Source organism: Ictalurus punctatus, chromosome 5 (assembly GCF_001660625.3).
Source record: "Ictalurus punctatus breed USDA103 chromosome 5, Coco_2.0, whole genome shotgun sequence".
In the NCBI taxonomy this organism is placed as follows: domain Eukaryota; kingdom Metazoa; phylum Chordata; class Actinopteri; order Siluriformes; family Ictaluridae; genus Ictalurus; species Ictalurus punctatus.
This window is the reverse complement of record NC_030420.2, coordinates 2,367,318-2,385,058: the sequence shown is the minus strand read 5'-3', so window position 1 is coordinate 2,385,058 and position 17,741 is coordinate 2,367,318. Positions and strand designations below refer to the sequence as shown.

General features: G+C 42.6%; 1 protein-coding gene across 1 annotated transcript in view; it reads right to left on the bottom strand.

Moving 5' to 3' along the window:
• Positions 1-10,337: 10,337 nt before the first annotated feature.
• Positions 10,338-17,741, bottom strand: part of si:dkey-90l8.3 (LIM domain transcription factor LMO4-B) — a 10,047-nt gene continuing 2,643 nt past the window's right edge. Inside the window, exons 2-5 of the mRNA XM_017467042.3 lie at positions 16,978-17,197; positions 14,003-14,099; positions 11,609-11,758; positions 10,338-10,963 (exon numbers count right to left, since the gene is read on the bottom strand). Of these exons, the coding sequence (XP_017322531.1) occupies positions 10,955-10,963; positions 11,609-11,758; positions 14,003-14,099; positions 16,978-17,195 (474 nt within the window). The 5' untranslated portion in view covers positions 17,196-17,197 and the 3' untranslated portion in view covers positions 10,338-10,954. The remainder of the gene's footprint in view (positions 10,964-11,608; positions 11,759-14,002; positions 14,100-16,977; positions 17,198-17,741) is intronic.

Genomic DNA, 17,741 nt, shown 5'->3' with positions numbered 1-17,741 from the left:
TTTACTCTGGTTCTAGTTTTAGTATGTGTACTATAATTAGAATCAGGATCGAGAATGAATTCAACCCACTGTGTTAGCATTTACTGCGATGCTAAAGCTGTAGTTTAGCATTTATATTAGACTTACTACTAATGCAGCTCCATCTTTACAAGTATTCATTCATACACATTCTGCAGTGACAGCGTGTCTTATTTAGACGGTTTACAAACTGTTCTAGCTCAGTGTCAGTGTCCATCTGTAACAGGATTACAGCTTACCCATCAATACTGCTATTTTTGAGCACTTTGTTTATGCTAATCCGTCTTTGCTGTAGCACAGTCATTCTTATTTGACATTTTTATAAGAAATCTAAGTTACAGGTCGAATTCTATTTTTTAGTTCTACTCTAGCGTTTACTATATTAAAGTATAATTGACTTTAACGCGATTAGAGGAACGCTTCTTTGTCTAAAGGAGGTGGTAATATCCACCCATACCCCTCTCTGCGACACCGATGTGTCTCTGTTAATGATCTAGCGCCTTGTTTACGTCGTCTCTGCCTCTAGACTGTTGCTGTACCTGACGCCGGCGGGCTTCCCCCGGTCCTCTGGGCTTGTGTGTAGGAGAGTGTGTGTGGGACCAGCATTGTTCTGATTTAATTTTAGCCAGACTGAACAATACACATTGTCTCCCATGGGCATCTCTATTAGTTTCCCTGTGATGTCGCTTCTTATTCTGCATTTGATCGGCTCCCAGGTGAGCGGCAGCATCTGGCCTTCCCGCGGGGGCCCGACATGCCCCTCGACCTGCCCCACACCCTGTTTATTTACAACGGGGATGCCACCTGTGTGCACAGGATTTACAGGCCAATAGTTTAAGGGTAAATTTAATATGTCATCTAAAAATAGTAAGCGTCATTGATTTCACGTCTACAGCTGACTAGTTAGCATGAGCTTCCATTACCTGTTATCTACTCACTAATGTCGCTAGCAACATTAACACGTTTCTTTGTCGCTTGATAAACTCACTTAAATTCAAAACAGCTGAATTCAAAACAACTTTAAAGTCTGACATGGAAGATATTAGGATGAGAGAGAAAGAAGAGAAGGTTGTTATTATGGAGCCAGATTTTGGAGCAGTGCAGTTTTTTGTTTTTTGTTTTTTTTTGGTATCAGTGCACGATCAGGCCAAAAGTAACACACTATTCCATTTCAGAAAGTAGGCCCATCTCTAAAGACGTGAATTGTGGTCCTCAACTATAATTCACGAAACCATCCACATCAGGAATGAAAGAATTATACCAAAATATGTAGTTGTCATAAATATTTATTGATGGAATTAAAACAACTGCCCTTAGACTTCTATTATAAGTGAGTTTGAAGTAATCAGAGTCTCTGTTCTTTTCTCAGTGCAGGGCAACATGTTGAAATTCTTGCCCATGGTAATTATAAATAAACTATACATGTTAGTGATATAAATTACACTTAAAATATACTTTATAGTTAAGCGATAGAGACTGTGTTAAAAAACGCAGGAGTATCCCTTTAAGAGTTCTTTAAAGATTACCGATTGAGATTATGTCTAAAAAAAAACAACACAGGAGTATCCCTTTAAGAGTTCTTTAGAGATTACCGATTGAGATTATGTCTAAAAAAAAAACAAAACACAGGAGTATCCCTTTAAGTGTTCTTTAGAGATTAAGCGATAGAGATTATGTAAAAAAAAATAATAATAAAAAAAATACACAGGAGTATCCCTTTAAGAGTTCTTTAGAGATTACCGATTGAGATTATGTCTAAAAAAAAACAAAACAAAGGAGTATCCCTTTAAGAGTTCTTTAGAGATTACCGATTGAGATTATTTCTAAAAAAACACACAGGAGTATCCCTTTAAGAGTTCTTTAGAGATTACCGATTGAGATTATTTCTAAAAAAACACACAGGAGTATCCCTTTAAGAGTTCTTTAGAGATTACCGATTGAGATTATGTCTAAAAACAAAACAAAACACAGGAGTATCCCTTTAAGAGTTCTTTAGTGATTACCGATTGAGATTATGTCTAAAAAAAAACAAAACAAAGGAGTATCCCTTTAAGAGTTCTTTAGAGATTACCGATTGAGATTATGTCTAAAAAAAAACAAAACAAAAAAAACAAAGGTGTATCCCTTTAAGAGTTCTTTAGAGATTACCGATTGAGATTATGTCTAAAAACAAAACAAAACAAAACAAAGGCGTATCCCTTTAAGAGTTCTTTAGAGATTACCGATTGAGATTATGTCTAAAAAAAACACAGGAGTATCCCTTTAAGAGTTCTGTAGAGATTAGCAATAGAGATTATGTAAAAACACACAGGAATATCATTTTAAGAGTTCTTTAGATATTAACGATCAAGATTATGTTTAAAAAAAACACAGGAGTATCCCTTTAAGAGGTCTTTAGAGAATACCGATTGAGATTATGTTAAAAAAAAAAATAAATAAATAAACCCACAGGAGTATCCCTTTAAGAGTTCTTTAGAGATTCGCAACAGAGATTATGTTAAAAGTCACAGGCAGATCCCTTTAAGAGTTGTGTTTATGGTTAATAGTTGAAGAAGTTTTGCACTTAAACTGAACATTTACAGTATACTTCACGGTGAAGAGCAGATCTTCGTTGCTAAAAGATGAAACATGAGTCCGACCTTCTCTATTTGGTCCCTTTGAAACAGCTCACGTTGTCGAGCATACATAGCTGTTCATTTAAAATGCAAATGACTTTGTTGTCAATCTGAATGCGTGTTCTAATTAAAAACGTGCCGTCAAGGTGAGGAACAGGCGGGGGTGGGATGGGGTGGGGTTGGCAGAGGAGCGAGGACATAATCAAGGTCTATCGTAATGAGATATTACTGACAAAAGGCCTATTAAAGCCAAGGCTCATGCTGACATGGGAACCGGACCTCGGGGTGGACAGCACTTAGCGCTTAACAGGGGTAAATATTGGCACCCACTGGGGAACTCAGACACTACAAAGGGCTCGTTAATGCGGATAAAGGACCAGCATTGAAGCCCAGACGGGGAAATGGAGGGTGTGTGTGTGTGTATGTGCGTGTACGCTTACAACGATCTTAAATTGGAGTTTGTAATCCTGACATGTTCATGGGTTCAACTCTGGTTGAATATAAATGACTAAAAAGGCTAACTAAGGCAGTTAATTCCCTTTAAAAACTTACAATCTGATATTCAAATGATTATAATGATGATTAATTATTATTTAGACGATAACGTTGTACAGCCTCAGACGGAGGAATCCTAAACAGTAGCTACCTCATGTGTTCATATCACGTCCACCACCAAAGTTTAAAACATGCTCCTTTTAATCATAAAATGTAATGCTTCTGATTCGGTTTGAGGTTGTTGTTGTTTTTTTTTAACCCACTAACATATTCTTGCTGTTAATATTGAGCCTGATTTTACAGATTCGTGTAAAAAAAAAAATCCATATAAAAGTCATGTAAAAATTCAAATAACTTTTCATTTAAAGCCTTCCAGCACAGTGAGGCTGAATCTCAAGCTACATAGGCTCACTACATAGGGTAAAAACAAGCGGACATAATAATTCACCCTTTTCTTTTGGTGTTTTCTTAGCGATAAAATGTTTGCTTGTTTGTTTTTATCTCTGAGGAAAAACTGCTTTTTATGTTTTGGAGGGAAAAAAATAGACGGTGGGGGAAAAAAGCTAAATCAAAAGACATACATTTGTTTAAAATGGTTGTTCATTGTCGATCAACTAAATCTAGACTAAAACTAGCCTTAATATCTGACTAAAATATGTCCAGGGTTGCCATGGTTATGGTTTTGACACCAAACTGGGATAGCTACATTCGGAACGGGCTTGTGGGTATTTTTGGATAGTTTAAAAATATCCTGCAGCCACCAAAATTGTGTCTTAAAGCAAATAATCAACAATAAATCGAAATTGGTTTCCACAAACATGGGTTATGACAAATGAAGGGAAAGTGTACGTGTAGGCACTGTATCTACGATGTACAGATTGAAAGAGAAAAGGGGAAATTATGGAGTGGATTATGTCTGCACTAAGTGATTATAAAAAAAATAAAAAATAAAAAAAAGGCACTGCAGAAATTCAGAAACGCGTGCGCACCACGGTGAACCTATTTCCTGAGAAAACACGATCAAAAATGTCTGTTTTTGGGTCTCAGTTTCAGGGCTTTGTGTGGTTTATGAGCGGTAGATGGGCTGGAAATTCTACCGACACCTGACAAACCTGAACATATATATATATATATATATATATATATATATATATATATATATATATATATATATATATATATATAAAAAATGAAGTACGCTTCCCGGCCAAAAAAAAATAGTCCTGTGTGTCATTTCTTTTCTAATACTTGTTTACTTTCTCCCCTCGCCTTAATACCAGCTGCAGTCCTGTCAGGTGAAGATCCAGCAGAATACTGAGACTGACAATCCTGTCAATTTGATCCCACTCTCCCACTGACAGGGTGACAATTCAGCGAGAGTTGAATGAGCGGGTCTGTTTCCATGTTTCGCTTGATGTTCCAAATAATCTCACTGGATTTCGGTTCCTATGGAAGGGACGGGAGACGTTGTGAAGAAAAAGACAGCTTGAAAGGAAGCAGCCGAGATCGTTGGCGCCTTTCCCGAGTGTACGTACAGTAGCTAGTTCAGTTAGCTCGGTTTGCTAATCTGGCGACGACGTTTGGGTTTTCAAACATGATTAGTGCGTTATTTAAGTTGCGTTGAAGCTAGTTTCTATTGCGGCACGATCGGCTCGCTAGTGTGAATATAGCATGCTAGGACACGGACAGTTCATTCGTAGCTAACAACGTAAATCAGCCCTCGACCCCACCCTTTTCTCATGTTCCTCTGCAAATGAAGAACAGATATAGAAGAGACAGTGTGTGTGTGTGTGTGTACTGTATGTGAGAGAGAGCGAGTGCATGTGTGCGTGTTGGGTGGGGGCTTTGGGGTGTCAACTCGAACAGACTTCCATGTAGCTAATTTATTTACAGATTTAATTAGACCGATTGAGCCCTCACAGTTCTGAGAGAGTGAGAGAGAGATAACAGGGGAGAAATGTTGCCAGCGCTACACTAGTTTAATTACTCTCTCCTGCTCCAGATCCCCATTCACCCACGTCTGGGGAGAAGCTTAATTAAAATCCTCATTATTTTACTTTTAATTAGTTCTCCCCTTCTTTTGTTTCCTTTCACCATATGGCCATGTTCCGTGGTCAAATTAACGTAATTGAGCTAATTAAGCCGATCGCCTTAATTATTCAAAGCCTTCCTATTGGCTGACGCTCTCCCCCCTCCCGCTCCCCCCCCCATACGCTGTCTCTTCGTCTCTCCGTCTCTGACATTCTCAGCTCTGCTAAGTTCACAGTTGTCAAGTGTGTACGAGTGTGTGTGCGTGTGTGTGTGTGTATGTGTGATGTATCGGGGCCCCCTCATCCCTCATCACAAGCCTGTCACTGCAGCCCCCGCCCGTGAAGATGTCTCCCAGAACATTCCCATGACAGTAACGTAGCAGACAGTGTCCTCGTCCTCATCCTCATCCTCATCGTCCTGTCCTGTAGAGAACCACGAAGGAGGAAGACTGTGACATTACACCCCGCACTCTAGAAACTGTACAGTAGGATTGACTATTGGGGGAAACTGCAATAAATTTCCCCTAAAACGTTTGTTTGTTTGTTTTTTTTGCTCAAGATTAAAAGTATACTCCAATGTTTTTCAATACTAATGTCTATCCATCACGTCTGTACTGTACGTGTGATTACCACGGAGAAAAAATATCACTACGTTTCCCTGCGTGAGACGACGACGTCGGAAATCCTTTCGAACAGAGACGTTCTCGTAACGGAAGTCCATAGAAGGGCAATATATAATAAATCAATAAACATTTCAAACACATGACTTTACAAGGCAAGTAAGTTCTGATTCGCAATCTGATTGGCTGAAGAGTGCTTTTGTGGGGTTTTTTTGTCTGTTTTTTTTTACTTTTTACGAAATCTGTATCATTCCGCTGATCGCCGGTCGCTAAGTAACAGCGACGGTAACGTTACGCCTAGCCGCATCGAATCGTCAGCCATGCCTTGAGAAATCCATAAAACCGGCAGGTTAAGAAACATAACGTGCACCACGCTGTACTTTGTTGCTTGGACCGTAAAAATAGTTTCCGCTGCGATTGAAACGCCGGTTATGTCGTTTCAATTAATCTGCGAATAAAGTAATGCGGTGTTCAAAGAACATAATCAGTCAGTCAACCTTTTCCTACTAATTACCGGAGCCGATGCTGATGCTGAAGCTCACGGTGTTTAAAAGGTTTCACCCGTCTTCTTACTTCGTTGCATAGCAACAAGACACCTGTGATGGAACTACTTCTTTTGTGGCGGGAGAATCAACTGAAGGAATGTTTGTCGTTTCTTTCTTTACTTCTTTTCTTTTGCAGTGGAGCGCTCGAGGTCGTGCCAGGAATAACATCTTGGCTGTGAAGATCAATGCAACTCTGAGACCGAATCACAGCCAAGATGGTATTCAGAGTAACACCTACCCACTCGTGTTCTGTTGCTTATTACTATTATATTATTTATATATACACACACACACACACACACACACACACATATATATATATATATATATATATATATATATATATATATATATATATATATATATATATACACACATACATATATATATGTATATATATATATATATATATATATATATATATATATTTATATACACACACACATATATATATATATATACACATACATATATATATATATATATATATATATATATATATATATATACACACATACATATATATATGTATATATAGATATATTTAAAGTCTTACCAAAGACTAACTTTCCAACACTAAAAAAGTAGTTCCAGTTACACCTGTTAAAAATAAACCTTCAGCCTGATGCCATAGGAGAACCCATTTAAGTTGCGCACAGAACCTTTTAGTCTCACGTTCTTTAGAGAACCATCTATTTAAAGAACCCACAAATGGTTCTTCAAAGCAGTGCCTCAACGAACCTTATTATCTTAAGTTCTCTATTTGAAAAAAAAAAAAAGAAAAGAAAAAAGCTATTGCTTTAAGGAACCAAAGTCAGGTTCTTAAGAGTGATGCCAGGAGAACCTTCTGACAAATCCAGCCCCACAAAGAACCTTATAGGGTTCGCTTTAACCTGTTAAGGGACGATACCGTGAAGAACCAACACACTGCTCTGAAGAAGCTATAACGAAACTTATGAAGAACTTCTTGAATCTCCAACGAACCATAGAGCTCAAGTTGAGAACCCTGTACAATGAAAAATGGCTGTCGACGGGAAGGATCTTTGCTGTAAAGAACCATCGAAGAACCTTTCATTTTAAGAGCGTACCTACATACAGTACCTACGGTCAGTGGTGTCGACGCAGCCTTCACATCCAAACGCAGTAGCACAAATCGTTCTGAAAAAGTTCGGAATTAACAAAAAAAAAAAAAAAAAATAGCTTCACATTTATAAAGAGTTTCTGAACGCGCTCTCCGTGAACGCTAAAACGTCACCGCCTTAAAATCTGCCCTGAGGCTTCCGGCTTGGACTGAGCGCGTTTTCGGTTCTTTTCTCGGACCGGAGAACACGCGGTGAAATTTCACACATATACGCTCGAGCTACCGTAAACCGAAGCTCAGTTAAACTAGCGGGACTATTCCTTTACCTTTTGTTTTTAGGGATTTAAATCCATTTTGCGGTGTAAATCCAGTGCTTGAAGATTTCGTGATGGTAGCTGGAAGGTCGCGAGATCGAATCCCGCAACTGCCAGGCACTTTCGAGGACGGCCGTTTCAGCCTGAAGCGTTGATCTCTGTGCTTGTACGTAATAACTCATTTGCTTAAAAAAAAAAAAAAAAAAGCAAAAAAAACAAAGTTGTGTATGTGCTTAGTCATCAGGCCTGAAGGATGTACCCACAGTAAGAAATCTGCATAAATTTGCAAACCCGCCTGTAACCTCTACTGTATACCGACCGCAAAATAGACGCATAGAGCATCAGAAGCGTCTCGTTAGCGTGCTATTTAAAACACTCCTGCCTCTTTCTCCATCGCACTCTTTCTCAGCATGCCGCACGGAAGCTCGAGCAATTAGACTCATTTGCATGTGTTAATATGATTAATTAGTGAGCATAAACACTTTCTTTCCATGACAGAAGCTGCACAGAAATCCGTACACCTGCGAAGTTTTTTTTTTTTTCTTTTTTAGAAATCCTGATCGGCGATAAAGCTCATCAGGCTAAGAGGCTTTTTCTTCCAGACCTGCTAATTGGCATCTGAATATGCCTGGCTAATTAGTAATATGCAGATGAGGCTCGCTTCGTCTGAACGCGGTGTGCGAGCCGTGGCGCCGTGGGTGTACGAACTGCGCTTGCGGCTTTATACCTCCAGATACGAAGATAACTGTAATGAATGGATTCGCATTGGAATGTTCATCAATAATCATCCCGTTTCTAACGCTAACTCTACTGTACTGTGAGAGCCGAGCCAAAACGAGACAAACGGTAGCGGGTTAGAAGGTGTCGACGGTATTTCTATTTCACAGAGGATTAGACGAACGTCAGAAATACGTCAGATCGTCCGGTCGTTAACGCGCGGCTAACGGCGCGTCGCTAATCTGAAACCCACGTCGAATGATCGCTGACGAAGCGAGGAATCGCTCGCTCACGGCCGCATCGGGTTTAAAATGGACGCAGCGTACACCGTAACCAACTCCGTCACGTGTACACGTGCAATCGTCGTTGTTACATGACACGTAACGTGAAGCACGCAGTAGGTTACATTCATTCGACGATTTTCTCCAGATAGATCAATTCTGTATATATCGAAAGAGCTGATGCATGTAAGACACAATAAGACCATGTGTGATAAACATCTGGGTTCTTGGGGGAGGGGAGATTGGGGGGCGGAGCCAGCCCTGTGGTAACTGGGTCATCCCGCGTTAAATTAACAGGCATCTAGAGTTTTATTACGTGTAAAAACGTCATTACAGCCGTCACAGAGAGCAACTAATTCCATCCAAATAGGGCTAATAAAATGTGATCATTTGCAGACTCATTAAAGGGTGCGTAGTTTATTTTAGGGGTCCGATCCTGGAGCGGTTTTACCGTGGACTTCGTATCGTTCTTACTCGTTTACATCGGACGGACGTGTTCATCTCGTTGATTTCATTCGCTTTGCGTAACTCTTGCGCGACGCTGGTGCAAAGTTTGACGCCGCTCGGTTCAGAGGGTTTCAAGAAGAACCGTTATCCAATCGGAAGAATGCGACGTATTCGACCGATCACAGCCTTCATCTCCCACCCACACGCTTTTCATATGGACCAGACATCCGTTCCTTGGATAACACATAGGTTTGAAGACAGCTTACACACACACACAAAGTGTAAAACACAATTAAGCTGGGTTCACACCGTGTCATCGTGAGAAACCGTTGATCAAAATCTCCGAGCGCTCGTCTGCGACGCTCGTCTGAAACCCGCCGATAGGGGGACGGCGTAGGACGACTCCAAACTCACACGACCGCTACAGATACCGTAGCTACGAAGAAACAAAATGGCCGATTGACGGCGTTAGCCGAATGTACTCATTTGTTATCGTTAGAGGATCTACGTTGTATGATCTGACCCGGAGAACATGCGGCATCTTATAGGTTTTAATCGACGTTGATCTCGTACAGCGTGACGAGATGGAAATGCGCCGTAAAAATCTTCAAAAAGAACGCCTTTAATCACGTACGTGTGGGCAGAGCTAAACACACTTCTACGCCTTCAGGTATCGCACGAGTTATTCCTTAACGCCACTGAGCGAAAACGACAAGGCCGGCGTACTCGAGGGTCAAGTGTGCGATGTGTGTGTATGAAGAGGAGGAGGAGGAGGAGATGTGGTGTGTACTTTGATTGCGACACGGTAAACAGTTAATGTGCGTGATTGTTTTCAGGCAGTGAATCCAAAGCAGCGAGTTCCTCTTAATTAGCTAGGAGGCAGATTAGGCTTTATTAAATTCGAACACAGGATCAGAGCAAAGTTCAGCCTCTCCTGTGCAAATGCAAGAGCAGATAGCGCGCACACACACACACACACACACACACGTTTACAATTAATTGCTTCTGTAATGTTCAGAGCTTACTCGCTCCTTCGGGTAATGCGTTTTGCACCAACGGGAGTGAAGCTAATCACTACATGAACAAACAGCAATAAACAATACGCATCATCAGCCGTGTTGTTTACAAAAAAAATAATAAATAAAAAAAATTCAGTCTTCTTCTTCTTTTTTTTTTTTTTTTTTAAAGCATTTATTGTATATTGTGTTTTAAATAAGTGTCACATATTGACCATATGATTGAACCGTAACACGTGGCACTGTTTTATTTATATTTATATATATATATATTTAAAATAAAATACAAAGAAAGGGGAAAAAAAAGAGAGGAGTATTTACACCTCAACCCTGAACCATGTAAAAAAAAATTAAAAATAAAAATCAGACAAAAAAAAAAAAAAAAAAAACATGTCAGAAAAAGCAAAACACCAAGAAATCAAAATAAGAGCACGGGCAGTGCAGCACTGCAGAAAGCCACACTTCGGGATCTTCAGGTTCCACGGTTAAAGTCTTCCGAGTCTATATGAAATCCCGTAGAGTCCGTTAGAGATCAAGCCGGGCCCGGAGAGAGTCTTGCGTACGGGGAAAATCCTGCAGCTCCGTTCAGAAAGGAAAGGAAGGAAGGACGGGTTCCTGCGGAGGGGCCGTGGAGCGGAGCGGAGTACGGAAGTGCTTCATGGCCTCTCAGGATGAGAGCGTGGGAGAACGGCATGCACGGGAGAGCCGGAGAAGATCCCCGAGACACGGCGGGATGGATGGGATGAAGCGAGGAAGAGACGAGGAGGACGGGCTTTCAGCACACCTGCCGAGACAACACATCACAGCTTGGCGAATCAGACGACAGCAAAACGACGAGCGGAACATTCAACAGAACATTCAAGTCCATACAATTAGTAAGGAGTTCCCGCTTTGAGGGATTAAACGCAACCAAAACGTGTCAGAACCTGGCTTTCAAGCAGCTGAATACGGCTTTAACTAGCAATGCTGGCGATTCTAAATATGCTCATTCTAATACGGCTTAGAACTGATCAGAGTTTATCACGAAGAAGAGAGGACGGTGTGTCTATAGTGTTGTAACTTGGCTTTCAAGCAAACTCTAGTTGAACTAGAGGTTCTGGGGGCGGAGCTTCGTGTGCATGGGCGGGGATAGGGATTAGGTTCAAGGAGTAACCATTTTTAACTAATCAGACACATGGTCTTGACAAATTATGGCCGATAGGTTATCACGAGGTTACGGAAGCATGCACTAGCTCCTCAGCATCATGCAGGGGTTACATTTAAAAAAAAAAAAAAAAAAAAAAAAGTTTTTATCTCGGCCAAGCTAATCTGCCGTTTTGAAGACGGTTACTCGACGGATCAGCGTCAATATTTACATCATCACACAAATAAGCTTTTATTTCAAGCAGTGTGAATAAACCAGTGCACGGTGTTGTGGGTCCTCACTCACTTTTTGGTCAGGCAGCACAGGGTTCCCCTGCAGATGCGCACTGAGCAGGGTGGCACTGGGCCGGTCGTGCTCGCAGAAGATGGTGCCGTTGACGTAGTGGAAACGGTCGCCGGGGACCAGACGGTTTCTGCAGGTCGCACAGGAGAAACACTGGAGGACGGAACCACACAAGAAAACAAATGAATAAATAAATAAATAAATCGTTCGGACGAGCCCCGGGCCGCAAAACGTCGAATATGACTGCGACAAATATAGCATTAACGCGCCTGACGCTGCCTTCATATCCGCGTGCTGTGTATATTTCAAGAGAATCAGAAAAGGTCAGAGCGCTCAGAAGACGAGACAAAAAATGTAAAAATAAAGTGCTTTGCTAGAGGGCCGATTTGCATATCGAAGGCGTCGGCGATATCGGAATTAATAACGCAAACGTTTCTATGGTAACAGCTCGCTCTCAGGGACTCGTGTGGCGGACGATCTACGTGATCCAAGACTAATAACGGACGGATTTAAAACGGTGCTGTAATTTAACAAAGTCAAATTTACAATAACTGATACGGTGAAGCTTCGTGTTGAAGATGTTAATTCAACATTAATAGAAGGAGTCTCCAGTGTCAGAGTTTGCAACGGTCAGCTGTGACTTTTGGTCTTATTAATGTCGAGAGCGCGAGAGAGAGCGAGAGAGAGCGCGATTGTGCGAGAGAGAGAGAGAGAGAGAGCGATTGTGAGAGAGAGAGAGAGCGATTGAGAGAGCGAGAGAGATTGAGAGAGAGAGAGAGAGAGAGAGAGCGATTGAGAGAGAGAGAGAGCGATTGTGAGAGAGAGAGAGAGAGCGATTGAGAGAGCGAGAGAGATTGAGAGAGAGAGAGAGAGAGAGAGAGAGCGATTGAGAGAGAGAGAGAGCGATTGTGAGAGAGAGAGAGAGAGAGCGATTGAGAGAGAGAGAGAGCGATTGTGAGAGAGAGAGAGAGAGAGAGAGAGCGATTGAGAGAGAGAGAGTGCGATTGAGAGAGAGAGCGATTGTGAGAGAGAGAGAGAGAGAGTGCGATTGAGAGAGAGAGCGATTGTGAGAGAGAGAGAGAGAGAGAGAGAGTGCGATTGAGAGAGAGAGCGATTGTGAGAGAGAGAGAGAGAGCGATTGTGAGAGAGAGAGAGTGCAATTGAGAGTGAAAGAGAGTGCGATTGAGAGAAAGTGAGAGAGAGAGAGTGATTGAGAGAGAGGGAGAGAGAGCGATTGAGAGAGAGAGAGTACGATTGTGAGAGAGAGAGAGCAATTGAGAAAGAGGGAGAGAGAGAGCACGATTGTGTGAGAGAGAGAGAGCGATTGTGAGAGAGAGGGAGAGAGAGAGCGATTGAGAGAGAGAGAGAGAGAGAGAGAGCGATTGTGAGAGAGAGAGAGAGTGCGATTGTGAGAGGGAGAGAGAGAGCGATTGAGAGAGAGAGAGAGAGAGCGATTGTGAGAGAGAGAGAGCGATTGTGAGAGAGAGAGAGTGCGATTGTGAGAGAGAGAGAGAGTGCGATTGTGAGAGAGAGAGAGCGATTGTGAGAGAGAGAGAGAGAGGTGCTGTTGAGAACAGGAACTAACGTTACACGCAACTATAAACGATAAAGTCCTTCTTGAAAACCCGTGTGTTCAGATTCTTTAGATTTTCTTTCTTTTTAAAAAAAAAAAAAAGACATGATATATGCGTTTTGATTCTGTCTAAATATCAAATATTAAAAAGTAAATGGATTGTCCATGAGTTAAAAAAAAAAAGAAAAAAAAAAAAAAAAAAAGAGTATGCCTGAAGACATAAAATAAACAAAAAGATCCATCTTCCAAAAAAAAAACAAAAAAAAAAAAAAACACAATTTGTTTAAAAACCAGATAAAAAAAAAACTACTTTTTAAAAAATCTAGTAGGTGTTCATTGGAGTTTTGTTTTTTTTAGTTACTTATTTTTTATTCGATGAAAAACGCCAGTAAATTCCCTCCAGGATTTATTGATTTTGCGATCGCGGAAATTTCACACAAAACCAAAACAAGCTCCGCGACCCTCGGAAGACGCATCCTGACCGCCGGACCCCTCTTCGACTCACGTGCGTCGAACACCAGTACGGCTAAGAGGTCTCGTTTACCGACAAACATCACCGCGAAAGACCGCGCAGAACGACTGAGAGTTTTATCCCTCTTTTTTTTATATATTAATGGATGTCAAATGATGACCAGTGTTTATTTTCTTCCATAATACTCCATTACTACACTTTGTATCCGTTTAATTCCATCTCAGTGTTTGATCTCCGTCCTATCCGCGCACCTTTGCGCCGGCGTTTTCGCACGTTCCGGACAGACAAGAGGTTAAATGCGGCGAAGGTTTTTTTTCTGACGAGATGCCAGCAGATGGGCCGCGGCGCTCACCTTGAGGTGGTAGACGTTGCCCTGCGCCCTCATCACCATCTCACTGGGAGGGATCGACTGGCCGCAAGCACCGCATGCGCCTGTGTGCCCGAACAACCTGAAACACACAAACACACACACACAATGATGAGCTGGAAGGATCCATTGTCACCCTCAGGGACTACACTGTTCACTATCTCTGTTTTTAAATGGCACCGCTGAGACAGCTCACATATAACGAGCACATCATTAGGCGTAGCGTTTGGCTTATCCTAGGCAAAGAAGGAAAAAAAGAAAAAAAAAAACAAAAAGCACGTTACGATATGATGCGAGGTATCTACGACACTTTGAAGCGTTGGGGGGGGGGGGGGGGGGGGAGTGCAGGAGTGGCGATGGAAATGAGTCTGATGCAAATGGAAGTAAGAGCCGCACATCCGTCAGAAGACCCGTGCAGCTTCGCTCGGCTCATTTGCATCGCAAATCAGGACGCCTCCAGCAACACCGACACGGCCCTTGTGTTAACTTGGGAGGAGTTTGTAATTTGCTGTTGATTCAAGGACGCAGCAGTCTGTATTTATTATTCCCAGACTCGAACCGTGGCCGTAGCGCGAGACCGTACGTCATCGTCACGTCTTCCTCATGCGTGGTGCCGGCGCGTTCGGCGCGTTCGGTTTACAAACGAGCGCAGATAACTGTTTCAGAGCGACAGTTTGGCCAAAAAAAAAACTGAAAACAAACAAACAAACAAACAAAAAACACATACACATCGATATTGCGATATTAATCTGAATCGGGCAATATTCTACTAGTCATGTAAACGCCGCAATCCGATTACCCGATTCGGATTAAGACGAGATTCTGATTCGCGCCCCTGGAATACGCCCGTTTTAATCGGAAAATTTGTCGCACGTAAACACCTCATTCGGAGAGGAACGCCCATGCTCAGGAGTCGTGAGTACCGACTCACAACTTAGATGCTTAGAGTGGTGCTTGAAAGTTTGTGAACCCTTTCGAAACGTTCTATACGTTTTCATAAATATGACCCAAAACATCAGGTTGTCACACACGTCCTAAACGTAGCTCAAGAGAACCCGATTAAATTTTTAAAAAATATTGATTTGTTTACTGAGGAAAATGATCCAATGTTACACATCTGAGAGAGGCCAAAGTGTGTGAACGTCTAGGATTCGCGGTTTAATTTGAAGGTGAAATCAGAGTCGGGTGATTTCAGTCAGTGAGACGATGATCGGGTGCGAGCGAGCGAGCGAGCGTCCGGTTTTATTTAAAGAACGGGGATCGATCAGAGTCCGATCTTCACAACACACGTTCGTGGAGGTGTATCACAGCCCCCACCGAGCCGCATTCAGACAGACTGTGTACGAACGGAGGAAATTTAAGACCCTCATCAGAAGCGGAGACCAACAAAGATCACTCCGAGAGCAAGACGTTTAAATAGTCTGCGAGGTCACAAAGGAACCTGGGGTAACGTCTAATCAAGTAAAGTCTGATCTCACATTGGCTAATGTTAATGTTTGTGAGTCCACCATCACGAGAACACTGAACAACCGTGGTGTGCATGGCCGGGTCGCAAGGAGGAAGCGTCTGCTCTCCAAAAACAACATTGCTGCCCATCTGCAGTTTGCTGAAGATCACGTGGAAAAGCCAGAAGGCTAGTGGAAAAACGTTTTTTTGGAGACAGATGAGACTTAAAAAGAATTTTTGGTCTGCATTCCAGCATTACAACCTTATCCAATCTGTGAAACGTGGTGGTGGTAGTATCATGGTTTGGGGTTGTTTTGCTGCATCTCACCAGGACGACTCGCCATCACTGATGGAACAATGAGTTCTGAGTCACACCAGCGAACTCTAAAGGAAGATATCAGGACGTCTCTGTGATCTGAATCTGAAGAGAAAGTGAGTCATGCAGCAAGACGACGATCCTGAACACACCAGTCGTTCTACCAAAAGAACCATCGAAGAAGAGTAAAGTGAACGTTTCGGAACGTCCGAGTCAAAGTCCTGACCTTAATCCAGTAGAGACGTTGTGGAAGAACCTGAAGCGAGCAGTTCCTGTGAGGAAACACACCGACACCCCAGAGTCGAAGCCGTTCCGTACCGAGGAACGGGATGAGACTCCTCCGAGCCGACGTGCAGGACCGATCACTTACCCCGAACGTTCATCTGCAGTTATTACTCCACAAGAGGCGCACACCACATACCGAAATCAAACGCTCACGTCCTTTCTCCGCTCACAGATGTGCAACGTTGGGTCGTTTTCCTCAGTAAATAAATAAATAAATAAACGAACAAGTGTAATATTTATCTCATTTGTTTACCTGGGTTCTCTCGGTCTACTTTTAGGGCTGCTGTGAAAATCTGATGACGTTAAACGGAATTCGATGTGCGTGTAAACGTAGCCAGCGTCCGAGCCCGGCCTTAATATCGCCGCGAGGCTCACGGAAGTCTATTTCACGCTCAACGGATTACCGGATGACTCGCGCCACTTTCTCACCGATCCAGGAACATGGTTCATGAGAAGAAACAACCGAACCTGGAACACAACGAGCCACGGTGCAGTCTGTTACATAAAACGGGATGCATCACCATGGCGACATCAGTTTCATCTTTTTTTCTTTTTCTTTTTTTTTTTAAATGATGCACGTAACTCAACGATTCAGTCTTGTGACGAAGCGGAGTTACTTTTACCCTCCTGAATTCCATTATTTTCTCATAAACAGCACGTTCGGAAGCGTTGTATTCCTCTTATACCACGGTGATTTGCCAATTAGAATCTGTATTTATTAAAGAAACCGCAACGACGACTTTCCATTGGAGGAAAGCGGCTGAGACTGGAGACTCCTTCCACAAATGTTCCGTCTCCTTACAGGGAACTTCTAAATAACAAAATGTTTATTAAGCTGCTTTTCTTTTGTTTTGTGTGTGTGTGTGTGTGTGTGTGTGTGTGTGTGTGTTTGTTTCGGCATGGCGATTCTGACCTGATGTAGTCGCTCCTGCACAGGATCATGCCTCCTTTACTGTAGCACGTGGTGCCGATGTCGCCCAGCTGAGCCTGGCAGCACGAGCACTTCAGGCAGCGCGTGTGCCAGTAGCGCTCCATGGAGAAGAGCAGGAAGCGGTCGGAGATCCGACCTCCGCAGCCCGCGCACGCACGTGACGCGCACCCGGCTCCGCCCACCGCCTGGCTGTTCACCATGCCTGCACAGCGACGCAGAAGAGTCAAGCATGTCCGACTCATCGACCACACGTCACCACAACAACATCCGTCAGAAGATCAAACTACACACAGCCAAAAAACGTTCACGGGGAAAAAATAACGAACGCGAGATATCTCGTCACCGGATCGAACGAACACGAGATAATGTCCGACGGCACTCGTTTGATTTGTATACTGATTAGAGATCATCCAGAGGAAATATCTGTCATTTGCACATCCGTGAGATAACACGTACAGCACACATGCGTATTTGAATGCGATTTACATCCGAGTGCAAAAGTTTGTGCGCCCTTATGACAAAATGAGGCTTTTATCTCGGATATTTCTCCCCCTCTCTCTAAACTCGGAGACTAGGAAATCGCTCGGGGTGTGCAAACTTTTGCACAGGTTCAGCCTAGCCTGTTCAGTCGTAGCTTGCATAGACCTGCATTCTTAGTGATTGGAGGCGATTTCGTTACGTGACGAGTATTTCCGTATCATTTTGAAAAACACTTCAACCGCTTCAATTAAAAGCGCAAGAACTGA